This window comes from Anopheles coustani, chromosome 2 (genome assembly GCF_943734705.1).
Source record: "Anopheles coustani chromosome 2, idAnoCousDA_361_x.2, whole genome shotgun sequence".
Lineage (NCBI taxonomy): Eukaryota > Metazoa > Arthropoda > Insecta > Diptera > Culicidae > Anopheles > Anopheles coustani.
In genome coordinates this window covers 18,846,829-18,874,519 of record NC_071289.1, presented here as the reverse complement: position 1 = coordinate 18,874,519, position 27,691 = coordinate 18,846,829, and the positions used below count along the sequence as shown (strand labels likewise).

General features: G+C 46.2%; 2 protein-coding genes across 2 annotated transcripts in view; one reads left to right on the top strand and one right to left on the bottom strand.

Moving 5' to 3' along the window:
* The window catches only part of LOC131263703 (unconventional myosin-Ia-like), a 32,621-nt gene extending 17,648 nt beyond the window's left edge, over positions 1-14,973 (top strand). The window contains 10 exon segments of the mRNA XM_058265949.1: positions 323-771; positions 927-1,116; positions 3,815-4,131; positions 9,726-9,897; positions 10,142-10,314; positions 10,390-10,988; positions 11,064-11,227; positions 12,044-13,216; positions 13,219-13,457; positions 14,638-14,973. Of these exon segments, the coding sequence (XP_058121932.1) occupies positions 323-771; positions 927-1,116; positions 3,815-4,131; positions 9,726-9,897; positions 10,142-10,314; positions 10,390-10,988; positions 11,064-11,227; positions 12,044-13,216; positions 13,219-13,457; positions 14,638-14,973 (3,812 nt within the window).
* An 8,266-nt stretch (positions 14,974-23,239) lies between these two features.
* Positions 23,240-26,134, bottom strand: LOC131263580 (serine/threonine-protein kinase meng-po). Its single transcript, XM_058265804.1, has 2 exons — positions 25,108-26,134; positions 23,240-25,038 (listed from the first exon to the last, which is right to left on the bottom strand). The coding sequence occupies exons 1-2, from the start codon at positions 26,132-26,134 to the stop codon at positions 24,545-24,547; spliced, it is 1,521 nt and encodes a 506-aa protein (XP_058121787.1). The 3' UTR covers positions 23,240-24,544.
* Positions 26,135-27,691: the final 1,557 nt, after the last annotated feature.

The following is a 27,691-nucleotide window of genomic DNA, read 5'->3' as shown; positions in this document are numbered from 1 at the left end:
AGGGAGCAAATCCCTTGTTCTGTTCGCAGATTAAGATTAAAGACTCCCGAAGCGCCAGGAAGCGGCAATTATGTTTGCGCTGCAGGATTTTGTCTACGTTTAACGAAGCAGGCCGTGCGTTCATGTAACATCTGGTCCAAGTGAACCATGATCGGTAATTTAGTTTTTTTTTAGACTCCGCGAAGTTAATGACACGGAGAGGGAGACAGGGAGCGAATTCTCGGGAAAGAATTTGTTATGATGTAATATGTCTTAAAAGTGCCTCAAGAAGTAGTCAAACTTTATAAGCAATATTTTCTTTCTTTCCTCCCGTCTCCTCCAGATGCGTCGTCATCGAACGAAGCCGTTCATCTGCAGCAAAGACTGAAAAGCCTCAGTTCGGAGTTGGTGACCTTACGGAACCGTCTCCACACTGGCGGTCAACCGACCGGAACTGGTCCGAACGGAACGGGTGGCGTCCCAGTGGGAGGAGTCGTTTCGCCCAACGCTGGACCAAATGCTAACCTCAACAACCACAATGGCTCCAACCACAATGGCGGCGGCGGCGGCGGAGGAGTGCACGGTACGTCGAACCATGCGACACACACCACTTCGGGACTTATGGCCACGACGGTGGGCGCGAACGGAATCAACGTGCTGCCCCATCTTGCCAACGGAGGCTGTCCCGGCAGCAACAACAACAACCCGAACAACAACAACAACAACACCAACAACAGCGTTAGCATTAACAGCAAAAACAACACCAACAACAATCCTACCAATAATGTTAAGGTATGTCTTCGGCGACGCAGAAACGTCACGACAAAAAAGACTCCGGGGCTGCTCGGGGCTTTCCTGCTGACGTTTACGGCGCGATTGATTTATCCACCGGTTCGGAGTGGAACGTTCAGCTCATTTTGTTTTCTTCTCCACCCCCCCACACACAGAACCACATGCTAGTGACGAGTGCGGCCCAGTGCATACCGTCGTCGGTCCAGGCGGGCGGCAACGGCAACAATCTGAACGCCTCGCAGCCGAACGTCAACGTCTTGCCAATCGTTTCGCCAAGGAATACCTCAATCCCGTACCCGCTGCCCCATCACAACGCCAGCACCAACGGCACGATGCTGCACGGAGGTGAGTTTACGGCGCAAACTCGCACGGGAACAGCGAACCATTCGGGCCCTTTCCTAACGTCTCCAGCTAAAAGACCAATCGACGGACTTCAGTACATGTAGACCGGAGTGGAAACTATCTTCTCGTGGCCGGCGATGATAAATGGACAGCACAAGCATTGTAGCAAAGGGGAAAATGGGTTCCCTTCGAAAACATAACATTTACTATTCCACCTGCCGGACGGTCCTAAATTAGGGCCCACCTTGAGCCACACGAGAACAATGTTGACGCGCGTGCTCAAGTGCGTTCGTTTAGTTTATGCTGCCTTTGCGGCAGCAGACGATTAATCAATCCGAGGCACCGGCACCCTCCCACGAGCGCGTTTGATGCGTCCGCCCCGGGAAAGTATGTTCGCTCGGGTGGCGTGTTGAATATTCAACCCGATAGTTGTGCGCATTAATTCATCCCCGACTGAAGGGGAATGTTCGTTTTTAATGTTTCAGTCTACACCGTGGAGAATTGTTTCAAAGAAAAGAAAACTTAAAGTGATCGAAAGTATCTTTTTGTGGGTTTTTTGGGTTTAACCGAATCATTTTCTTGAAGCTTCCTATCACAGGTTTCCATCAGCGGCAATGTTCTCGATCCTTTCGGTCTTTAAAACAATTCCAACCAGCTGCAAGTGATGTCCCTGCGGGACCTTCAGAGCGTGCCGGGGATTGCGTGTTCCGGCGTGCATTCCACTTGCGGGTCGCGTACGCGATCATCCATCAGACGTCCGAACCTGAGCGGCATAGTAATTTCGTTTCGTGCCGTGCGCGAATCTCGTTTCGTTCTTGATTCCCTGCCACGGGAAACGGTGGGAGGGTGGAAAAGGGAATGCAATGGATGACAGACGTGACGAGGACCGCTCGCGTTGCATAATGCCCGACCCGAAGGATGCACGGCCCTGCGTTCCCCCGATAGGCCCTGCCAAGTCGCCAGCCATGATTATGGTTCATTTTACTTTCGTTCGATGCCGTTGGAAGGCGCTCGAGGCCGGCGGCCAGAACGAAGGCGGTCGGAGGAAATGGCAGGCAATTTGTTTTTCTGGCAGTGGTGCCCGGTAATCATAAGGACCATCCCGCGTGCCGACACGGCGCGGAGGGCACGTTGTTTAAATTATTGTGCATATAATTTGTTTTATTGGTGTAGCATAAATCAGAACGGAGACCGACCGCGCCGGACCTGGACGCGGCGCAGCATAAACGGAAACGTATCATTTTCGTTACCCCCCCCCCCCCCCCCCCCCCCTCACTGGGCAAGAATTGAGGACATAATTGAGAGAAAGGAGAATATTTTGCACATTTTGCTGCTTCAGCTGCAAACAGGTTGTTTGGGCGAGAGAATTGTGCGCCACAAAAAGATATTTGAGGTGCAATTACTGTAACAATCGAGGAATGTATAATTTACTATTCCATGTTTTGAAATATCTTCCAAACGAAGGTAAAGTCATACAATTTGAAAGAGACATCAATTTATGTAGCTTACAAGATACTCACGGCCATTGCGACTGATAGTTTTTGTCTATGTACTGGAAAATGCCATTTATGAAATTTTGAATAACTCGTCATGAATACCAAGTTCAAAAGAGCTCATATAAGCTGCAGAAACCATAACCTACAATAAAAAACCAAGTTCAAAAGAACTCCTGTAAACCTAAAAATAAAGATCATCTATAGAGCATAGAGCTTTTTCCAATAAGTTGTTTACTTTTTGTTTTAGATGTGGCCAAACTTCGAGCAACACGTTGTTTCGTGGTAACCTCAATTTTCTTTTTAAAGACAACTCCCATAAACAAGATCGAACATTGATAGTAAGAACATGGTTTTATTGTTGTCTTAAAATCATACTTGTTTGGAAAGTGATCTTCTATGATCCCATAGTGACAAGTCTCTATTGATCTTCATGACCATCAACACATGCTGATGTCAAACGAACCGTCAACGACCGAAGGCAAAGAGAAATAAAATTAAGATGTGCACCACACCAACATGGCCGGTTTTTTTCTCTAGCGCAGCCACCCGATCATGCGTTTGCTAACGAATCCGCTGATAGCTCATTTGAATATTCGGTAATTTATGGCGCATGAACTACGATCACAGAAGAGGCAGAAAAGAAAAAAGGAACACGGAATGCGTCAGGTGGTCAATCCCGGAGCGAAAGTTGCGCTTGGATGTCGCGAGTCGGAATTCTGGTTAATCTTCTTTCTCCTCGCCGCGACCGGAGTCCGTGCGAGATCCTGCCACAAATGCGTCCGCCGCGATTAAGTTTATGCGCATCGCCATTAAGGTAACAAATCGAACGGCATTAGCGGGCACCGTTAAGTCGATTGAGGAACGAGGAAGGTTGTTGAGGAATTGAACACGAGATTCTAGAGATGGAGAAACTTGTTCCTCTGACAGGGACACTTTTTAATACGCAACGGGGTGCCGAACGAGTGAATCGAAGGAAACCAGCAACCGCGAGAGATTCACATTAAATTTCGAGGTTAGGATTATCGGTCCGCCATGCTGTGCGAACACTTTTTCGAGCGAAGACCGAACGCTCGAACTCATCGGATATGAGTACATTCCACATTCGTTCGGTGTGTACGGTCGAAAAACAAAAGGATTATTGATTTGCTTCCACCAAAATCTGCGTAACCTAACCACTCTTCGTCTTTGTTAATCGCCCTTCGCAGACACGATACCATGCGGCGGAACGCTGCCGAGACGCACGGGTACGATGGGGTTCGGTGGCAGCGGAGCGCAGTACGCGATGGGACACATCGGGGGATCGGTCGGTTCGATCACCTCCCCGAGCGGTGCCGGAACCGGAGGAGCCCTGCCGGGGATGTTCGGCGGGACGGGGCAGTCGGCGGGGCACGTTCGGGACCGGCAGGATGCCGGAGGAACCGCCGCGAGCGAGATGGACGACCTGATACATCTGCCCGGACCACTCACCGAGGACGCCGTCATGCGCACCCTTCACAACCGATTTAACGACGGGAAATATTTCGTAAGTATGCCTCAACGCTACCTAACCTCACAATCTTGGGGCTTCGATCGGGACGATTTGGAACGAGGAAGTCATCCATCTGCAAAGGAGGAAGTCGACGGACGTAAACGGTTTCTAGGTGTCAAATTTCTCGGGACTTGTTGTTAAAAGATGGATTGGGGAAACAAAATAAATGACCTTCGTTTGGAAATGGGTTTTTGGTGGGAGGCGGTGTTCCGCTTTCAACCTTTAACAAGATCTTCGATAAACTCCTTAACTCTAAAAGTACTCCATCGCCCAAAGGTGACAAATGCATCGGTTTTCTCTCGAGCAATATATTTCGCGGTCGAGACTTGTGTTGTTTTAAATTAGTCAGCTTCAAGTCAACGTCTTTCCATTCTGGGACGCTGGTTCATTAGCTAATGGAGTGTCGGAGGCATAAAGCTTCCACACAAAACTATAAACTTCACCCACTCGCACGAGAAACAGAGACTTGCGGAATGGATACCGACCAACTCATTTCATCCCGAGCAGTCCCGTGTGCTTCTCAACATCACTACTTACCTTCACCGACTTCACTTTCCCTTAATTGCCAACAAATGAAATAAAACTGCATATTCAATCCAACTTCATCATGACCGGAGGAAAAAGTAGTGAAAACAAACGAAAAAATTAAATCAGTGAAGAATAAAAGCACACATGTTGACCCACTTTGCTCGACACTGCCAGTTCTGTACCTCCGCTGATGAAACACTTTTTTAATGTACTTTACTTTCATTACCTTCCTCGATGCATTGCAAAATCTATTTTCTTGATTGTTTGAAAGTCATTGGCTCGAAAGAAAAACCAACACGAAACACCAAACTGTGTCACGGTCAGCTCAATCTATGACACGACCTGTTCAATTCCGGCCATTTCGGCTTAGCTTCTTGCAGCGGCCGATTACTTTTCCTTCCATCTCGAATCTAGGCTGCGGAGAAAATCAACGGAGCTAATTGTTCCCCAACTGAAGCGGCCCGAAGAATTAAAGACAATCTTCTGTCCAACCGGGTAGAAGAAGAGAGAGGAAAGGAAAGTGGCAACCGGTGGACGGAAAATTCACTTTTCCACCATTCACTGTTGTTTCGAGGGGGGTTTTGTTGTTGCTGACCACAATGCATGCATTTGCTTGATTACCGAATTAACTTTAATGGACGATTTTGATGAAGACGGAATGAAAACAAAACCAAAAATCTAGGTCTCCATTACCGAAGACAACAATTATGGTTGACATTTCGTTTTCCAACTTTTTCCATCCGCCCCGTTGGTAATATCTCCCGCTTGGACTCTTTCTTCTTTGATTACACTGATCTCGTCGTTTCGGAATTGCCTTAATTTGACATTTCACACGACACAAATCATCATCCCCTCGACGATCGGGGCTTCCGGTCCTCTGTGTGTTTGCGTCCCGTGGTGAAAATTGAAGGAGGAAATTTTCTTGTCGTTTTCCTCTATCTTTCTCTCCCCCAAAAACTAGTTCACACCAATTTGCGGCCCGGTTGATGTTTTGGGTTTGGCGAAATCACGCCGTCCGTTCGGTTGATTGATGGTCCAGCGTTTCTCGATCGCGCATCGTAATGTTTTGTTCACTTTGTGTTGTGCTGTGGAAAATCGGAAATGATGCGTTGACTTTTCTTTTTCCTTTCGCTAGCTTTCAAGATCCGTGCCGTGAAGGAAAGTGAGTGTTTTCCACCGGTCACCGGTAGGGACTTTTGCTGATGCGAATTGGGAAATCAAATTGGGAATATTCGAAAGTGGTCGATCCGATGAACGGAAGCTTTCGATTTTTAAATTTTTGTTCAGTTTCGATTTCAATGTTGCAAAAACGAATTCAACTATTTATTGTTAATCGATTAAATTGACAAGATGATTGCCGAAAGGGTTTCCCTAATTGGATAATAAAGTAAACTTTCTTCTTCAAATCGTGGGAAACTGACGAAAGTTTATTTCATTTTAAAATAAATAAATAATGCATACAAACAATCCAAAAATAAAAACAAAACATGCCCTGTTAGTCAATTAAAATCAACTTAACACACAAAAACAACACAAATTCCACCAATTATGCATGCATTCTCGCTTTCCTCGGCTCGGACACAGAACACCGTCAAACATCTTGTTCCGCACTAATTAGACTAGATAACATTGTTGGGCAAATATTTGCATAAATTCCCTCCCGCCCTTTCTCTACCCTTCGCACCGAAACGTAATCAATAAAGCCAGCAACGAGGTGCAGCTAAATAAGAGCAGCAAAAACAAATTATGAAAATAAAATAATCAACACCCATCGGTCGGGAGTGAGTCCGTAGCTATGCCAACGATTCGCGGCATTTCCGTTACGAAGACGTTCGTCCGGAATGCCTTCCGCCTTCCCCCATCCTGCGGCCACGCAGGATTGGGAGATGAAACGGAAGGCAAAAAACAGTCACAAGACTCCTCAGCGAACCGGTCTCGTCGCTTCGCTGGTGTGGTCTGTTCGTTTTAGAGTGTGTGGGGTTATGTTTTCCCGCTCACCCCATCATTGCGTCCGCTTTTGCCCAACCCAGCAACCCTTCGAGGCCATTTTTACATTCATTCCATTTTGCAAACTCGCGAGCTTCGTGCGACGTCCTTCTTCTTCCGCTCGATTTCTTTCGAAGAAATGGGGAAGAAACGCATTAAAAAGCGCTGAGCAATGTTTTGCCGCTTTTGCATTTGGATTTTACTAACTCCAATGGGACTCTCTCTCTCTCAACCTCTATCTTCCATTTGCCCGTAAGCGCCTGGAGGGAACGAAAATCGCAAAAGGATGGAATGAGCGAACCGTCTTCTAACGGTGGTCCACAAGGCAGGAACACGAACACACGGACATGCTCCGATGCTGCGACTTTGGTCGCTGCTTTTACCATTTCTGCGGCTGCCATTTTGACGGTTGCTTTTTGCCTCCGCCCTACTCGATTCGCGCGAAACCGGCAAGAAGTGTACGCCCGGAAGAAGCCAAGCTAGAGGGAGGAGGACTGGACTCTTATCCAATTAAACGCCAACGGGCTGCAAAGCAGAGTTGGATCATTAGTTAGGGGGGCCGAGTGGAGGAAGGGCGGTGAAATGAAGATTAAAAATAATCGCACGAAGGTGGAAGTCGGCGCTACGCACGCATTAACATCTGCTGCGCAACGAAGAGAGCGCAAGAAATCGATTTACGGTTCTATGAATGCTTGCTGGTTCGTTTAAAAATTCTTCTGGCTAAATATCTTTCTCCAGATCCGTTTAGATTAACGATAAGTGATTATTGGATTCGAAATACCTGCGATCGTTGCGCTTTCGGGATCGAGTCATGAAGACGATCTTTAGTTGTTTATTTTCGAAACATATTTCTTAGTTCTTTTTTCTTCGAACTTATCCCAATGTTCATTATCTTCTTCTCCCACTTTTTTCAACGATTGACATCAGACATTCTTAAAGAATTGATCGCATCGGTGAGAGATCTTCAGCACCTTTCGATCGACCTACTTGCGTGAGGTGTTTGGAAGGGCATTAACTTTCTACGACAGTCGCTCGATCACCTTTGGCACCATTCCGAAGGGCTTCGTACATAAATCACAATCGATCGAGCAGCGAGTTGAAGAAATCCCCGTTGGAATGTTTTTCATGAGGCGAGGGCAGCCCTTGAGAGGCAAAGTAGGTCTAAGGCCTTCGTCGGGGAAATTGCGCAACGGTCGTTTTAGTTTTATAATAAAATATTTCCTCCTTGGTGGCTGTGATGTTGGAAAAACATTCAGCAAAACTTGCTTCCCTTTCTTAAAATATGAGCAGTAAAAATAAACTGAAAAACTAAAAACAGTCAGGTCATCATTAACAACAATCTCACCGAAGTTCAAGCAATGCTGGTGTCATGCAATGAGGTTTAATTAAATCTAATGAAGGCTGACACGCCGCTTTCTGGAGGGAAAAAAAATTTAAAATAGCGCACTCGGCCAGCCCACGCTGATTTGCAATGTAAACATCGAGCTGGAGCACCAAGCTGCAAAAAACAAGTCAACAAATTGACCACGTGTGTTTTACCTGGCCTGCGTAGACAGAACACGACTGAACGACTTGAAAGAAAAAAGAGCTACGAATAAAAACCATGAAAACTAGCAGCAAAACCAGGAGTTGCACAATTTTCCGTCACTCCACCACAGAATCAACACGAAAAAGAAGGGATACGACAACACGACACCCCAGATAAGACACAGGAGCTCGAGGTGGTCTCGAGGGACCTTAAAGTGTCGTACCGTGGATACCGCCAACCTCGTCGCATTGGCCTCTAGTTATCCTTCGCTTCTGGTTTCGCACGTGCATGCGAGTCCCTTCCTTTTGGCAAGCAATTGCGACGCCGGTCTGATTTAAGGCAAAAAGCTCGTTTAATTGCTCGTGAGAGCGTGTCCATCGGGGTGGACTTATTTTCTGCAGGCGTGCGAATAGATCAATTTAATAAATCTGTGTTGCTAACCCTTCAATCGAAACTTGTTGGTCATTCCATTCGTAGCTGGCTGCAAACATAATTGTTTGTTATGCCCGATGTTTTAAGATACTGTTCCTATTAAAAAACATCTTCTTCTTGGCGTAACGACCTTATTGGTCATGCATGCCCGTTAAGGGCTTACGAGATTTTTTTACCCTATTGTACGTGGATAGTCAGGCCTCTCGTACAGGGGAGGGTCCGGTCTCGGTTGGGATTCGAACCCACGCCGTCGCTCATGGGCCGATTTTCTAACCGGCGCTACCGCTCGGCTGTCGCGGACCCCCGCGGATTAAAAAACATGGTTAATATTAATAATAATTACTATCAACTATATATACCTAGGATTTTTATTTATTTGCAATCTAGCAAAGGGGAAATAATGCTTATTTCCTAGGTTTATACAACTATCAAATCCATCTTCTTATGGTGATCACTTAAGTACTAGAATTAAAATAGAATAGGTAGAAAGTGATCATTTTTATGAAACCAATACCAATATTGTTCAAAACACAAGTTACAGCTTTCAAAAAGACAGAGTACCAACCAAAAGTCATTTGTTCCAAAATTAAATATATTTATTCGTGAAACATATTTCAAAATATAATATATGACATAACAATACGGTTCAAAGTATCTGGTAATTACTGAATGTACATAACAAACCTTTCTATGATTCATCAAAGTATCATAGATGTAAAACAGATGAAGAAAATCAACAAAAATAGAAGAAAAATAAAAAATTGTTGAGAAAATAATTGAAAATTCAATAGTCAAAATTAAAATAAGTTTTCACCTTATTTTACTTTTGTTTGTTAGGTCCTGTTTTATAAAATTAGATAATTTAAAAATTAAAAAAATAACTTAGGGTTTTCTGTATCTACTCAACGGTTTTGAAATATGTTTTATAATCTGCTACTTTATAAAAATGTGTGCCGACCCCTAGCTGAACTATAAAAAAGCTTCACGCACCGAAGGGTAAATTTTTTCTGTTGCTTTTAAATGTTGGATACCGAGATGGTGAAAATGGCTAGATCATAAACCCGAATCGGACGGTAATCGATTTCTTGAACTTCTCGCGCTCCTTTCCCAACAGACCAACGTTGGACCGATTCTGCTGTCCGTCAATCCGTACCACGACGTCGGCAACCCGCTGACGCTGTCCTCTACCCGCTCGGTTCCCCTCGCCCCGCAGCTGCGCAAGATCGTCCAGGAGGCCGTCCGGCAGCAGGCGGAAACGGGCTACCCGCAGGCGATCATTCTCTCCGGTAAGTGATCAAATTCCCACCGAAGCTCGAATTTCCCACATCCTCCTAATGTGAGCCCGCCCGAATGCGAGCGAGATCACGCCTGACGGCTTTCTCTAACGCCCATCCAAGTGGCGGCTCGAGTCATCCCCTGGAGACTCATTAGCACCAAAATGACCGACCCGGGTGACACAGATCACCGGCGAAAGAGAGACGCTTATCTTAATCGCCTAATCGCGGCTGTATTTTTATTAACCCACCTCAGGCACTTCCGGCTCGGGCAAGACGCACTGTTCGATGCTGCTGCTGCGACAGCTGTTCGCCGTCGCTGGCGGAGGACCGGAAACCGACGCGTTCAAGCATCTGGCCGCGGCCTTCACCGTCCTGCGCTCGCTCGGCTCGGCCAAGACGGCGACCAACTCGGAATCGAGTCGAATTGTGAGTATCATGAGAAACTCTTAGCCGGGATTTCACTTACTCACTACTTCCCTCATCCACACCAACACCATTCAGGGCCAATTCATCGAGGTGCAGGTGACGGACGGGGCGCTCTACCGGACCAAGATCCACTGCTACTTCCTCGACCAGACGCGCGTCATCCGGCCGCTGCCGAACGAGAAAAACTATCACATCTTCTACCAAATGCTGGCCGGGCTGAACGCGGACGAGTGCGCCCGCCTCAACCTGGAGGGCTACTCGCCGGCGAACCTGCGCTATCTGCAGCACGGAGACATCCGGCAGGACGAGCAGGAGGATGCGGCCCGCTTCCAGGCGTGGAAGGCCTGCCTCGGCATCCTGGGCATTCCGTTCCTGGACGTGGTGCGCGTGCTGGCGGCGGTGCTGCTCCTCGGCAACGTGCAGTTCGTCGACGGGCAGGGTCTCGAGGTGGAGGTGGTCGGCGAAACGGAACTGAACGCCGTGGCGAACCTGCTCGGTGTCCCGCCGGCCCAACTTTTCCGCGGGCTGACGACGCGAACGCACAACGCCCGGGGTCAGCTCATCAAGTCCGTGTGCGACGCCAACATGTCCAACATGACGCGCGACTGTCTGGCGAAGGCCCTCTACTGCCGAACGGTGGCAACTATCGTCCGGCGAGCAAACAGTCTCAAGCGGTAAGGATTTTCAGAAACTCGTTCGGTTAGGAAATTATTACTGACGACGAGAATCTCTACCTTTTGCCTTTTTAGCCTCGGTTCGACACTCGGGACCCTTAGCTCCGACAGCAACGAGTCCGTGCATAATCAGGCGGAAGTGGCAAGCCAGCACGCGTCGACGATCGGCGGAAATGCGGGCTCGAAATCGATGGCAGCACTGAACAACGCCGTACGACACGCGACGGATGGATTTATCGGTATGTTTTAAGAACAGAATAAATATTAAGAAAGTTTTAATTTTCTAACCTTACTAATCAGATAAAAGGTGCTTTTAAAGCTAATCAAAAAAGAGAAGAAAATTTGACATTTAATTCTTTTGTTGTAGCTCTAGTTAATACTCATAAAAAAAATTGAAACTCTTGAAGTACTATTGTTATTTTTTGGATATATTTGTTCCACGAAAATTAAGGGTTTTTTCTTCAGGAGAGAATTCAAAAGAAGTGTTTAAAACATTTAAGTTGATTTTTATTTTATCTCACACATCTCAATGATTAATAATGAATAACAATTTTCTCTTCGCACGAAGCTGCGGGCTTCGGATTTCGCAAAGAAATTCACATGTTGGAATTCACTAGGTTAAAAACGGGAACTTTATTTGTTTCTAGCACTTAAGAGCACTATTAAACACGACTGGTGATTTAGCACGAAGCCTCTATTTTTCACTAACAATTCACTAAAAATAATATATGTAAGAATATCGAAAAAGCAAGAAGCAGAAGTAATTCTAAAAATAGATTTTTCTACACTAGCGTCATCTAGTGTTGATTTTGAGTTTACCGTTCAAGTTCAAGTTAAAGTACGCAGCCACAAAATTATGCAGTAATCGGCTGCGTGCGCTAAACATTGAATCATTTTGAAATAGCCGTTTATAATTGTGGATTTTGTTCATTTTGTAAGAGATTCCAATAATGAAGAAAAACTAAATTGAGATATTTTTATTGACGATTTAAAGATCTTTGTTTTCAAATTAAAATTCATAAAATAATTCCATCCTTTCATCGATATCTTTGCAGGCATTCTAGACATGTTCGGCTTCGAGGAACCACGACCTGCACAGCTTGAGCACCTGTGCATCAACCTGTGCGCGGAAACGATGCAGCACTTCTACAACACCCACATCTTCAAGAGCTCGGTCGAGTCGTGCCGCGAGGAGGGCATCATCTGCGACACGGAGGTGGACTACGTCGACAACGTGCCGTGCATCGACCTGATCTCGTCGCTCCGGACCGGCCTGTTGAGCATGCTGGACGCGGAGTGCTCGGTGCGCGGCACGGCCGAGAGCTACGTGGCCAAGATCAAGGTGCAGCACCGGAACTCGGCTCGCCTCGAGCAGCGCGCCCTCGAGCCCTACGACCCGCGCCTCTTCGCCATCCGCCACTTTGCCGGGCGCGTCGAGTACGACACCACCGACTTCCTCGACACGAACCGCGACGTTGTGCCGGACGACCTGGTGTCGGTGTTCTACAAGCACACGTGCAACTTCGGCTTCGCGACGCACCTCTTCGGCACGGAGCTGAAGGCGCTGTACGCGCAGGAGAGCGGTCCTCGGGGGCTCAGCTTCCGGATCGCGCCCACCTCGCACACGGACCTGCTGAACGGCGACGAACCGGTGTCGACGCTGACGCAGGACTTCCACACGCGCCTCGACAACCTGCTGCGCACCCTCGTGCACGCCCGCCCACACTTTGTGCGCTGCATCCGCTCGAACACGGCCGAGAAGGGCGGTGCGTTCGACCGGGGGGCAGTCGTGCGGCAGATCCGCGCCCTCCAGGTGCTCGAGACGGTCAACCTGATGGCGAGCGGGTTCCCGCACCGGATGCGCTTCAAGCAGTTCACCGCGCGCTACCGGATGCTGGCGCCCTTCCGGCTGCTGCGCCGCTGCGAGGAGAAGGCGCTCGAGGACTGCAAGGTGGTGCTGGACTTTGCGCTCGAGAACCCGCCGGAGCTGGACGGCTCGGTGACGCTCTCGTGGGCGCCCGGCAAGCGACACATCTTCCTCAGCGAGGGCATCCGGCAGCACCTGGAACGGCTGCGGGCCGAGGTGCGCACGAAGAGCGCCACCCTCATCCAGGCGACCTGGCGCGGTTGGAACCTCCGGAAGCGACTCGGCACGATCCGGCGAACGCACGACATCCAGCTGATGGGCGGCGCACTGCATTCCATCAAGCAGAACTCCGGCTCAGGTGAGTAACACGTCGACGAGCGAGAACTACTCCTTATTCATAACTGATACGCTTCTCTCCCTCCCTCACTCTCTCAGGTGCACGCACGGGAAATGTCACGCACGGCAATGGCACCGGAAACAACACCGGGACGGCGACGAGACCTAGACCGCAACCGATCGCCGGAACTCCACCGCCCGATCCGAACGAAAAATGCGACTCGAAGATCATCGCACAAACCTGCACACTGTTCGGGCTCGATTTGGTAAGTCGGTGTCCAGCAATCGCATGTCCTCGGAGGGCATGTCATATACCATCCCAGAATTTTTTGCATAGTTTATTAAAAACAATTTTTTCGAAGAATTCCGCTTTTCAACAATAAAATTCTTTTTTCAGATGTTTTATTCGTAGTATTTGCTAAATTTATATTTTTCCAAAATCAATACTCCCGCTCGTATTACCGAGTTTTTTGCAATGAATACATTATTAAGCTCATTTGAAATTTTTGTAATTTCTTTTGAATACCACCAAGGATTTGATTCCAACATTGTTTAATGTTAAGCATTTCGTGCAGAGAAAACCACTAAAACATGTTGCCTTGTTACGAATTGAAATTTAAGATTTATCTTACATGTTTTCAGAGATTTCGAACTGAAATATGACAGTAAAACTAATTCGTGTGTAAAATCAACCTTACTTTTCGAGGCAATCATCTTGGGTAGTATTATTCATGCAAAAATGCGATAATTTAATCCACAAAAATGTTATCCTCAAGGGTCAGAATTGTTATTACCGCTTAATTGATTTTAAATAAATTGATAAGCTAGTTAAAAGTTTATCAAACTGAGATATGCAAAAATTGGATAATTATCGATTCTTCTTTGTTCCATTGGAGTCGTTGATGAACCATGAAAACAAATTATCAACTAATTCCGCTTGCGCCAACAAGTTTATTATTCCTATGAAAGAGATTTAATCGATTCCCTCGAAATTGTCTCCTGCCGTTAAAATTAAGGCGGAAAAGTCAGTATCATGCTCAATCAGATGAAATGTTTATTCCTCTTGAATAAACACCATCCCCGTTATGCATATTTGAGTAAACTGTATATTTATCGAAGTCATAAAAGCAACAAGCGCCAGTGGTGCTTTCCGGCTTATGATTGCTCCACACCTCCCGTTGTGCGGATAAACTCTCGTATTAATATTTATTGATTTATTTTAAGTACCTCCATATCGTTTTTCACACGCCCCCATGCGAGCGCACCGATGGAAACTCGCCTGATCGTACTCGTTTTGTAGTGGTTTTTTTTCCTGTGTCTTCTGAATTTCTCGTTTCCATTCATTATTACCGGAAACGAACGGCCATTAATCGAAAACCCGTGTCAGCCCAGTTAGAGATTATTAACGTGTTTTGTTTTGCACCACTCCTCTCCTCCCCGCTGTAGGAACGACCACCACCCGTGCCACCTTCCCGCTCCTACACCGTCACGGGAAATTCGAAGCTCGGCTACCCCCAGACTCGCATCATGAAGATGAACTTTCCCGAGGATCCGGCCGCCGTAGGGTTGGGCGAGCAGCTGCGGAAGGGTGAGGCGGTCACGGTCACCGGAGCGTCCCATCGGCGGGGACACCTGATCGTCGAACACAACGGCATCAGCCTGCACGTCCCGTTCCAGTACATGGAGTTGGTGAAGACGATCGTTCCGGCCGGCGCAACCAATGGCCCGTCCTCTGGTGCACCCGCCCCTCCACCACCCACGGCCACTGCGGTCAACATTTGAACGGAGGATCACACCCCACCCCGCTCTGCACTTCCATTTTCATCTGTACAGCATCGAAAGTTTCCACCACAAAAATGTAGATTAAAACGTTAGTCCTAGCTGGTAGCAGTAAGGGAAAAGCAATTAGCGCGGACGAGAAGTGTGACGATTGTCCGACCGGCTTCCTTTTACATCGACATAACTGAAGGCATTCAGACGTGAGAGGGGTCTTGAGGCACTACCGCAGTGAAGCACACTGAAGTGGACTCGTTCCTCTTTGTTATACCGATAAGAGCACTTTCGTCGTTTAACGAGACCGAACAATAAATACAGGAACAAGCTAGACATAAAGATACAAATGCAACCACGACGATGAAGAAAAGCAACAAGACTTTGTATCGAAGGAGAATAGCAGACAAAAGACTCAGAAGAAAAGCTCTCGGAAGGTTATAACTTTACCAATCCGTTTAACCGTTTGTGTTTTCCTTCCACCGTACGCATTAATATTACTACTAGTAACGATAACACTCTTATTATTACGAATACTTTCTCTCTTTTTTGAGGATTCCATAAGTGCCAACCCTTGCGTATCTAGACGAGTAAATTACTTATAGCGTTTATAAGTGTATGTTGTGCGTTTCGTGAGTTAAGTGTTATTTTTGAACGTGTTTATGATATTCTTCGCGAGCGTTTGATATGTTGCAGGAAGGATTGTATGATTGTGTTTTTGTTTATAGGAACCTAGAAGTTTAGACAGCATTCCTACGGGAGGGGTGCGGAAATGCCGGACGATTATTAATGTTTGTCGTAAGGAGAAGAAACTTGTTAAAGATCCCTCTCGCAAATCCAATATCTTGTTTCTTATCATTACTTCCCTCCGTATTGCCTGACCGGTGGTGGCGGCGAAAACTTTGACCGAAAGTTTAGATGAGCGTTCCAACAGGTCCCAGTTCCCTCCGGGAGGCAGGAAGCGACATCATAATCTTACGAGATTAAACCGTGGAAAGTTTTATCGAGTCCACTTCGTCTCCGGCGTCTTTGTTATTTGGCACGTGTTTTGCCTGCCGTCGTCGAAAGGAAAAACGATTTTCCACCATTCCACTTCCGACTTCGTAAGTCCCGACGAACGCCATTATTCAATTGTTTGTTGCGGGTTCTTAGCCTCGATTCTTTCCCAGTTTTTCTCGCGTCCCAAGGAAAGTGTCGCTTTCCCTGTCACGTATTGCGGGAAAATCACTTCCCATGGCCATGAGGAGGTCAACGGGGGGCTGCAGCTACACCGTTCTTTCTCTATCGCGCAATGGGCTTTTCCACACGCTTTGCGGAAGATTTTATGTGCTTTCATTTTTTTCACTTCGGGGCGGAAAAGATTAAAACCTCCTGTTTGCGTTCGACTTGTTTTGCGCGGCACTTGCCAGAAGACGAAGCTGCTGGGTGAGATACAATCGTTCGCCCCCTGGTAGACAAGTGGATAAAGTTGTCGCACGTTTTTTGAAGGATCCTTGAGATGTTTTCCACGACCGTCCCGTTATCTTGTAGCTCCCTGTTGTCTGTCATCTACTTTCATGCCGTTTTTCAAAGAGAGAACAAATATAAGCGAAGATTGAGCATATTACCAGTGGCTTGCGTATAAGTAGCATGTAGTGGTAGCGTAGTCGTAAGCTTTATGTTGTATTACTAGCATAGGATAGGGACATAGTGTACAATCATCTTCATGCCGGGCCATTTACCTTTCGAGAGTTCAGACTCGTTTATCGTAGCTGTCACGTTCAATCATTTACCTTCCACCAATGATGGATGAAACGAAGTAAAGGAAAACTTTATAACATGTACCCGCTGGCTATTTGTTTTCATTAGACATCCGAACACTACGATTATTTGCCATCAATGGCTATCATATTATCGATCCTTTGATAAATGTTATGCTATGCGCATTGTTTCGTTGATGTTACTTCTAACAAAACTGCTACAAAAGAATATTCATTTGTTTTAAAATCTTCAAAATCGATGTATTCGAATATTTAGAGAAAATCCCATTTCAATCGACTTCGACGGATACATTTCAGTAAGCTTGTGTAATGTCAGCACATCGTTCTTGGAATTTTCAAATAGCGCAGTGCGTAAAGCTGTGCTCCCTTATTATGATAGATTGTGGTTCAATTCCCGTTGAGAACCTAGTTTATTATTCGCAATGATGAACACATAGCATAATGGGTAATTTACGGCTGATTAATCAGTGATAAAAACTTAATAAGCGTCTGAGCGGATATTCTTTTTTCGTATGTTTCATTCCCGGTACTTTGTAAAACAATTTGTATGATTTTATTTTTATTTCAACGAATCCGAGATAATGTTTCTAAAAATAGCTAAACTTACACTAGCGCCATCTGTCGTCGTTTCAATCAAATGTAAAAACTTTCACACGCAGCCACAAAGTTTCACGACGCAGCCACTGGCTGAATGCGTATAACGATGTCTAGTTTGGATCTGACGATGAAGCATATTTGATAATTTTAAAAATAAATTATTACAAAAAACAAGTTGAGATCACACTGAGATTGAATTTGAAGAAAAAAGGAAAGCTTGAAAAAAATTCCCGCTTGTACGTGGTGCTTGTGCGTTCGCTCTAGTCTTGCCGCTAAAAGACATCTCGTTGGATTATTGGCAGTTCTTGAAACTACTAAAATACTCCAGCAAATAGCTATGATTCGAGCATTTCAAGTTGCTTTTCCAATTTCCGGTCGAAATGGGATCCATCTCTTTTATTTCTGGTATTCATACGATTCTTGATAAAGGACGTATCTTGATTTATCTCACATACCGCGAGTCCTTGAGATACATTGACGAACTATTACGCAGTTGTGTAATATTCAACCATATATTACGTTGCACTTTACAAACAACTAGGGACGGACACGATTTGAAGAAGAAAGTAATTTGATAGCCACATTACATTGAACATGAGATATCTGAAGGAAATAACGTCCATTTATCGATAGAAAATTCATTTATCAGCGTAAAATGATTAAAACAATTAGTGTAAACGCATTCACAAGCATTTGTTTTCCTTTCTTCTTTCTATTCTTCTACATGAGTAAATTATGTTATCATACATGCTATTCTATCGTTAATAATCGGTTGAAATCTGATCTATGTGCAAGATTGAACTTTACTCATTTATTTTCGTAGAATGGAGCATCGGAGGAAGGTGTTGATTTTTTGTTCATTTGGTATGTTTTCGCATAATAATCTTATTATTTTTACTGCTGATTGCTGATTGATAAGGCGAGCGTTGTCTGAAAGAAATATCTTTTTGCTATCACTGAGAAGCTCATATAAAATAAATAATAGGGCATCATAATAAACCATCACTTACTGATCGCTTGATTGTGTTGAAGGAAACATATTAGAATTGTGTAAATAGCCATCATTTAAAAAAACCCCTCCCCGTAACGCACACTGTATGCGATCTTGAATAAACATGGTGGTTTCCTTAGTGCCAATATGGAAGGGCCCTTTTCTGTTCGCTTTCATCTTCAATATCCAACGTCGTAAATGATACCTGAAAGCCGTGAATGATAAACGATCGCTCGCCCGCAACAGCACCGGAAAACGCCAAACTCTTGAGCACCCGCGCCGCCCCCCAACAACGCTCCCTCCCCCCGCTCATCCATCACACCGTTGACCGCGGAACTCAAGAGCAGCTGAAGAAGAGGTAAAGCAAAACCAAAACAAAAACGGAAAGGCAATGAAAAATACTATTTTTACACCGGTTCCGAGTTTGCCGATTTTACCTATTCGAAAACCGATTAACCTTTGGCAGTGGAAAAGTTTTAAAAATATCTTCACACCAAACAGACGGACCGATCCGTCGGCGTCCCGATGGGGGCATTCGGAAACGGGGGCAAAGGGAATGGGATGCGTTGAGGGTAGTGTGCGGGTAGAGCGGGGAAAGAAAAATGTATCGATTTTCCATTGCCGTACACAAACAAACCCCTGAACGTGGTGGTCGCACAATCGGGGCTTTGGAGGCCGGTGGAAAACAGGGAAGGAACGATGGTAAAATGAGGAATTAAAGGAAAAATTGTTGGCGGGCGTGAGAAAAACAGAGCAAAATCGAAATCAAAGCAAGAAAAATCTCACACATGTCGACGACGACGAAGAGGACGGCTGCTGTGGGCATGTTTTCCTTTTGGGAAAAGTGTTCAAAAATCGATCGTTTGCCAATCGTCCCGCCAAAGGGGCACGATCGGTCAGTTGTTGGTTTGTGTTTGCGTGTGTGTGTGTGTGTTAATCTTTTTTCTTTCCTTCTTTGCCCTCTTTGCACCTTGCGAATGGGTTAATTTATTTTTCATCTTTGGCCCTCGACCGCCAGCGGAAACGGAGGGCGCGCTGCGGAAACATTGAACAGCAGATTGTTTGGCATATGTTCTGTTTATTTTTAACCGTCATCATATCCCATCACTCCCATCAACATCAACCGGGGGGCAACATGAGCATCGGCGCAAAGCAGACGGAATAAGTTATTAGTGGCGCGGCTCGAAGAAAATCGAATCCGGCGTTTTCGCGCACTCGTCGAACGAGACCACTTGCGAAAAGCGGGAAAAGCGCACGCAAAGGGTCAATCGGACCTGCGGGTGTTGGGTGGATCCGGGGACGGGTGGGTTGCGGTTGCGTCTTGTAGGAATGTAAACACAAGACAAGTGGCTCGCGAGGAATGCGTTCCTCGACGCTTATGCTTATGTCTCGATCATTTTTCTTAAACGCCTTTTTCCACTTTCTTCCTGCCGATCGATCGCCAGCCTTTTTAAATGCACAACATATTTCATGTAGTAAACATTAATTTTCTGTTTCGTATTTCGGGTGGGTGTTTTCCGACACGTTAAGCCGCTTCGTGTAAATATCAACGGCGTTTCCTTTTTTTCAATTTTTTCCGCAATGCAACCGCATGGAAACCTTTTCCTGGCAGTGTAATTAAATGTTTCCAAACAATCGCGAATTCGAAGATTTCGAAGATATATAGTTCCCGCAATTGTTTCGAACAAAATGCATTTCATAATAAATGTGCCATTCTCCTGCATTGAATACATGTGTGCGGTTTCAAGCATTACCGGGAACAACGATTTATCTTAGCAAAATCTTCGAAGAAAAAATGAATCATTGCCAGTTCAATCCAATTCCATTTCATGTGGAGACAAATCATGAAAATCCTTTTGAGCCGTCATACTCCTTACACGTGTCCAACATGCATGAAATAAAACGAAGTAAACCTCCCAAAAGTATGTTTCACTGGCGAAAGCTATTACACTTTGATTTTTTTTTTATCTTTAATGAACCTTCTCGTAGGAAGGAAAAGAAATCGGAGATTTTTTGATACCTTTTTCTGGAGCCCGGAAAGATGGCTACAATCCCATGAGGTGAAATGTCCTGCCGTTTGCCGACTTCCGGTCAATCGGAGAGGAAAAGCAACACAGATGCTTTGGCAGAGGGGCAGGGGCGGACGGGAAAATTCTCCGAAGGCCCAAAACCATCGACGGATACGTCGAGAAGGAAACCCGCCCCGGTTCTGATAGGATACCTGTGCTTGCTTTCCAATTTAATATTGTAAAAATGTAATCAATGCTTCCCGTTTGCCGTATCATGAGGGAATCGTCCGAAGGCAAACATCAGCCGGACCGCAAAGGGCATCGTGCTCGAGGCGAAGGAAGGAAAGGTTGGCCCGAAAGGAAACTTTGACGGATGGCCTGCAAAGATGCCGGCTTGTCTCGGAAGGCGGTGAAAAAAGTGCTTTCTTGGAAGAGGGTTTACTATTTTTCTACGAAACCGTTACGAGCGAGCCCTCCGAAACCTCGCCAACCCGAGCGCCGGAGAAAACGCTGATGAACGACGGACTGGCTTTATTTATACCGCAGTACGCTTTCCAACGGGTTTTCAGCCTCGGGCTTTTCCGTACGAAAACGGTACCCTAGGGGAAAGTAATGCAATCAATGTCGCTACCATGTTTGGTGTGATGTTTGCTTACGGATCACACATGGATCGCTTGTTGTTGTTGTTTTTGTTGTGCAAAGCAGCAACGCGAACCGGTGACCCACGCCGGGAAAATCAGTTCGTTAACGACAAAGTGGAAAATTCCATTTACAAGGGAAAGGGCTACCAATTCGTTAGCCTTTGCTAAACAAGCGACAGATCAGAGCCGGTTCGAATCCTGTCGAACAGGATTGGTTGTGAAGCTTATGTTACTTCTGAGTTACATGGATTTAATTAAAAATGGAATTGAAAATGCACTTTTCACCGAACATAGCTCATCTAATGATATTGATGTAATGTGTAACTAATGTTAATTACGTTCGCTTTTTAAAATCAATTAGATTGTTTAAAGCTAAAGAATGCAATCAAAGTAACCAATGTGTTGCACAAATAGCAAAAAAAAACGCACACGCTCAAACATATTCGATGACATATTCCTCAACGAATCCAGGTCCGAAGTTATTGTTCTAAACGTGCACACAATTAAGCGCCATTCTGGACCCTCCCGTAAACAACCAAATAAACCGACATCCGATCCACTTTCTTCCTGTTTTTCCACCGGCAAAACGGAGGAAAACCGACGTTTGCCAAAAACCATTGTTCGAACGGCCCGTAAACCCCTGTTGTTCCCGGGTATGTATGTGTCCACGCCACGGTTTAAACGCGAAAGAGTTTCCACTTGTTTACTGCGGAACCTGAAGGAAACGTGAAAAAACAAGTCAAAAACGTTCGGCACGGAATGAGTTGAAACAACACACCGTAAAGAAAGGTAAAAAACTATTTAAAAAGATGGCGCAGACGATCATACGTTTTCAGCCAGACGTCAGAGAAAGCGCTCGCGCGTGAAATGGAATTGTGTTCGCCAGCGGCAAAAAACAAAAACAAAACGAAACACCAATGTGCGGGTAAGGAGAAAAGGAGAAGATTATCGGTTTTATGAGCATTCCATACGACCTGGTTGTCGTCGCAGCATTTCGGTCGGGGAAATAATAGCTTCATTTTTGCCTCTTGTTTCAAATCACTTAAAGTGCGCGTTGGTGTGTTTGGTTTTTGGAAAGAGACACCAGCAGACATTGGATACGATGAGTCAAAAGAGGAAAAGGATCTCCAGCTCATTAGCGAAATTTAATGATTTCCATAAAATATTACCATCGAAACCCAGTTTCCTGCGTTGGAAAATCAAAGGCGTCTCCGTCGACCGCTTCCATTCAAGCGCTTTCCTTTGTGTGGCTGTTTCATTTTATTTAAATTTTTCATCCACGACGGAAATTTCTTGCTGACAGCACTCTGACCGCGCGAGTATGTTCGCTTTTCCGTTGTTTTCCATTCGGACCAATTGGAGACTACGGTTGACGTTACTTCTTGTACCGGGAACCAATTTCCCTCCGGTTCGACGTTCGTCCTGTTCGCTCCTCGGTAGTCTTTTTCGCTTCTTCCTCACAAGACGTACGCAAATGAGTCCCGAGTCATCGTTCCACCGACTTTCCTGCACTTCATACCCCCCCTCCCCCCGGGGGTACGGTTTTTGGCAGCGTTTTCCGACCGAGTGTTCCGCTGGTGTTTTGCTTTCGCTAATCCTGTCAACAATTTCAGTTCAGTTCTTCTGCGAATCGGGGGGGAAAGAGTAGAGAGAGCTCATGCAACAGGCGTTCGTTGTGACATAATTCACTACTTCGACCAAATCGGCGTCAACGAAGCGAGTTGGTGGGTTTCATTTTCCATACGTGGTTTAGTTTTCCAAGTGGAGATTTTCCCTCAACCTCTCTCACTTGTTCACTTTCAACTAATTGACACTACTGTCCCATGTGCTACTCTTTCTCTTTCCCTCCCTTCGCGAGGATGAGGATCGTCTGTCCGTGACGCTTGAAGAAATTCAATTACCTTCCAACGAGCGGACGGCGAGTTTCCGCGTTTTCCCCCGTGCGAACCGAGTTTCCGATTTCGGATTTCAGTCCACGTACCATCGTGTGTTTTTTGCATCCATCTAGTTTTCCACTGACGGCGTGACAGTTTCCATCCCGGCGAACGCTGCTGTCACTCGAAATGACACCCGAAACACTCCGGATCGGCCTGCTCGGTTTATTTGTTCTGTGTTTTGTTTCCACAACTGTCGCCGGCACGGATCGGAAAATGTGATCCTTCAAAACAATTAATTCAAAACAATCTGCTTACGTAGGCGAAAAAAACGTTCCTTTCCATTTTTCTCATTACCAGAAAACACCCCATTAGACGAAAATTAATATTGTTTCAATTCATTCGCTATCACATACTTTATTAATCGACTAAACAGCTTCGAAACCCAGCCCGCCCATTATCAGCTAGCTATGTACATTTTCATTTCCCCCTTGCCTCTTGCGGGCTTTGTTTTTTTTTTTTTAGTTTTTGGTTTTATGGTTATATCTCCTAAAAAGTACATTTCTCTTCTGCAAATGTTGCCTTTCGCTTTTGTTTGTTTATTGTTTCATTTGAACAAAGTTTTACTTGTTTCACACCACCCATGTGTCACACTTTTTTTATTATTGCATCGTTCACCGTTCCGTACTATTGACGATTGGCCTTCTTTCCTTTCTTTTCTCTATATTTGTTTTCATGTCTACATCTCTACACATTTTTCCTGCTTTATTAGCTTTGCTGGCTTACACTTTATGCTGTAGGGTTTCCCTTTCATGCCCTCTGAGTTGGCTGGTAACCTGATCTATCATGTCCTTAACGTAGGTTTTCTAATTCTTTTTCATAATACAAACAAGGTAACACTTACTTTGGAAAACAGTTAATACACAGTGAGCAGTTTGTTGTTTTTTTTCTTCTAAACCTGGTAGTTTTATTTTTTTGTATTCCTTTTCGCTTTCTACTTCTAATTTATTTGGGTTTTGTTTTTCTACGAATTGGTTTTGCTTTTCTTTGTTTTTTTGTTTATGTTGTTGCTCAACGCTTAGACTAGAGGGGGTTCAAAACCACAAATCCCGTCAGCCTGTGGCCACCTGTTGGTTTTTTTTTTCATCATCGAAACTTGTATATATTGAACTGTATAGCTGTATATATCGGTATAAATATCCTCATTTATACTGTATCACTTTCATTAAATGTAACAAATTTCATAGTTTTACGTCTCCCTGTTTCTTTTTGCTTTTACCTTTGCTTGCTTTTCGGTACTTCCTTTGAAGGTTTCTTTTCTTAAATCTTTTCTCTTCTTTTCTGCAAGCTCCAACCCTCCATTGCTAATTTACCTTCATACTACACTCTGCGCGTTTTACTGCTTAAACGATCACTCTAAAATGCCTCTACGAAAACTCGACCACTGCCGCACTCAAATATCCGCTTACCCTCGCGTCCGCTTGCTCCACTGCCATCCCCAACTCGTTCGCACTCCATTCCCGGTCGGTTCTCCTCCTTCCCTTGCGTTTGGCATTTATCACACATATAATTAATATAATCACATGCACTAGCTATACTAGCCTAAGGACGCAGCGTTGCTGCGTATGGTTCCGGTTGATGTGTGTTTGTTTGCTGGGTTCCGAGGGTGGTGTCCTGCGATTGGAATCTGAGGTTTGGTAGGTTGCTTTTTCTATTTGAACATTCTCGCGCTGCCGCTGGTGATGGTGGTCCTCGTTTCGCGCACGATGTTGTGCGTCTCGCTGAAGCTAATCAGGTCCTGCTGATGGTGATGGGCGACGTGGGCACTCTGCCGTCGCTGCTGCAGCTGGTGCTGCACCTGCTGCTGATGCTGGTGGTGGTGGTGGTGTTGTTGCTGTTGCTGCTGTTGCTGCTGCTGCTGGAGTGTCTTCGTGTCCTTGGTGCTCCAGAAGGTGAGATCGTCCACGCTGCCGCTGCAGCTCAGATCGTTCGATTCGAGCCAACCCCACACTTTGCTGCGCACTGCTTCCTGCTGTTCGGCACCTGTGGGAAGCAGACCGGACGCGCCGGGTCCCGAGTCGGGCGTTAGCAGCCCTGCGCTGGTCATACGGCGCGCCCGCAGCTTCCCATCGAACGAGTTCCGGCTTTCCCGGTGGTTGATGTACTTCACCGAGTCCTGATCGGAGCTCGTGTGCAGCTGGTGATGGTGCGGGTGGGACGAGTGCTGCTGATGCTGCTGCGCCTGGGAAGACAAATCCCCCGTCCGGCCCGCACTGGAGGCAATGTTCGAGGCCGACTTCGAGGTCGCAATCTTCCCGTCCATCCATCGGTTTTTCATGTACTTCATAATGTCCGTCACCTTCGCCCGATCCTCATCCCGATGGTCGAAGATGCGCCGGAAGGCTCGCAGCAAGCGGGGCGTAAACCGGCGGAAATTGTCCGGGATCTTGGTCGTCTCGCGCTTCTGGTACTTCATGAACGCGGCGTACTTCGCGTCCTTCACCCAATCCGCCGACTTCCACGGCGTCGCCCCGGTCAAGCACACGTACAGCACGATGCCGAACTGCCACGAGTCCGCGGACGCTTTGCAGATGAACCGCTCGTTCTTCACCACATCGAGCACCTCCGGTGGCAGGAACGCGGTCCAGGTCTTGTTGTTCCGGCTCACCAGCACTCCCTCCCGCGTCGTCGTGCCAAAGTCACACAGCTTAATGCGCGCAAAGTCTGGCGTAAAGACGAGCACGTTCTCCAGCTTCAAATCGCGATGCACGAGCGCCTTCAGGTGCATGAAACCCAGGGCCGAGCTGAGCTGTTCGGCAATTCGCTTGCAGCTGCTCTCCGGCAACCCGCTCGCCCCCACGTTCGCCGCCAGATCGCCGCAAGGGGCGTGCTCCTGCGCGTACACGTAGTACTCCTTCGTCTGGAACTTCACCTGGTAGCAGCTGAGGATGTTCGGATGGTGGCTGAGCTGGTAGTTGTAGTGGAACTCCTTCGCAAACTCCTTCAGGCTCGTCAGCTCGGTGTGGATCGCCTTGAGGACGACGGTCGTCCCGGTCGGCCGATGGTGCGCCAGGTAGATCTTCGCGAAGCAACCCTCGGCGATCATCTTCTCGATGTCGTACTCGTCGGCGATCGCCATGCACGGGATCTCCATGTCCGGGATGCGGTGCAGGACATTGCTCGTGTTCGACAGCCGCCGGTAGCTGTTGTTGATCGACTTGTACAGGTTCGCGATGATGGACGTGTCGGACTTGCTCTCGGATAGCTTCATTTTGCCGCCGCTCGCTGGTATATTTCTCATCTGCAAACAAACGGATAGACAGGCGCTTAGTGGTGTGTTTAATTTCATCATTACAAATTTCAAACATAGCGCGCTAAAAACAACCTTTCCCATTTATGCGATAAGTGATTCAATTTGCTACAACATCCAATTTGCTGGCGACGGATTCCAAATGCTTTCGTGACATAATTTGACATTTTGTAGAGTACAATAATAGCTCACGGCGGGTGTCCAAAAACCCAATCATGCACAAAGGATGATTTGCATCGCACTCGCAGCACGTGTCAAGCCAGTTCCATTTTTCCTCCATGGGAGATACCATTCTTCTGCAGAAGTCTCGCGCGTGTGGAAACAGATTGAAACATTGGCTTGCGACAAACCTGCTGTACTTTCTCTCCTCCGATTCATATCCATCGAACGAACAAGGGAACCCCGATGCGATGCCCTTGTCGTGTTTCGGCAGCTTCTCCACCGTCTATGAATCGTAATGTTTTTCATCTTCCCATAAACACACACACACACACGAACACAAGCGCTCATATGCGTGGAGAGAAAAAGGTCACGAGAAAGTTATTTTAAGGCAAATGAACTAAAAATAATGTCTTATTTTTAAACATGCCGCCGGTCGCCCAGGACGGGCGGCGAGCGTGTTTTTCCGTACTTCCAGCCCCGGAGCGACGGTTTCGAAAATATCCCCGACCGGCTGAAATAGGAAACCCGCCGGCGGGGTGGACGGCGTTCGGTTGAAAATGGTGGACATCTGCCCGAACCCCCTTAAATCCAAATGGTGCGCGTCTACGCACATCTGCACATCGTTTGCACTTAGGTTGAATTTTCCCACCTCGGGCGTTTCTTCCCGGTGCTTCTTCATTCTTTTCGTTCTGTTTTGTCTGGGTGCGTTCACTCTGTTCGAGCGATGGGAGCATATTTTCACGCCAATTTCCATCGCTTATTGCAAATGCGTTACAGTTGATTTCCCCACTTCTGGACAGTGTCACTTCAAATCTTTCGAGGGGGCGGAGGGAAGGGTTGGCGCCATGGGTGGCCTTCAGGTTGAAGTGTTTTCCAATTTGAAAAAAGTGGCTACACGTGTATATAAAGTTCGACTTATTGAAAGACCTCAGAGTTATCATTGAATGTTTAATATTTTTTAATTTTCGACATCATTAATGCTGAATGAAAGTTTAGTAAAAATTATCGTTAAATTAAACACTCGTTTTACCATTTGAAACAAAAATCAAACAGAATCAATAGAAACCAAACATTTTATTTCTCACAAATAGAATTGATAAGATGCCGGAAGAGTTTCCCATCCGTGCCGGAAAATCCCTCTCTCGATTTCGCTTTTCTTGTTTCGCTCCGATTTTCCTTTTTGCGCACACTCGTCACAATCCATGCCCGTCGCCTCGACGGCCTCCTTTTTTTCCGGGCAGATGGAAGCATCATGTTTTCCGCAAAACGGTCCAAACGAGCAGGCCATGGGGTATTGTTTTCCCAGGGAAAACGAGCAGGCAAAAAAAAGGGCCGGAGCTAAACCGAACAGATTCCGGGTTGTGCTAATTGATAAGGAGGGAGAGC

Excerpts from the sequence above, each read along its gene's own strand:
- LOC131263580 (XM_058265804.1), bottom strand. The coding sequence starts at position 26,134 with ATGAGAAATATACCAGCGAGCGGCGGCAAAATGAAGCTATCCGAGAGC. Across the intron at positions 25,039-25,107 it reads GGCCTCGAACATTGCCTCCA|ATCACCAGCTGCACACGAGC; the intron begins GTGCGGGCCGGA and ends CCCACCCGCACC.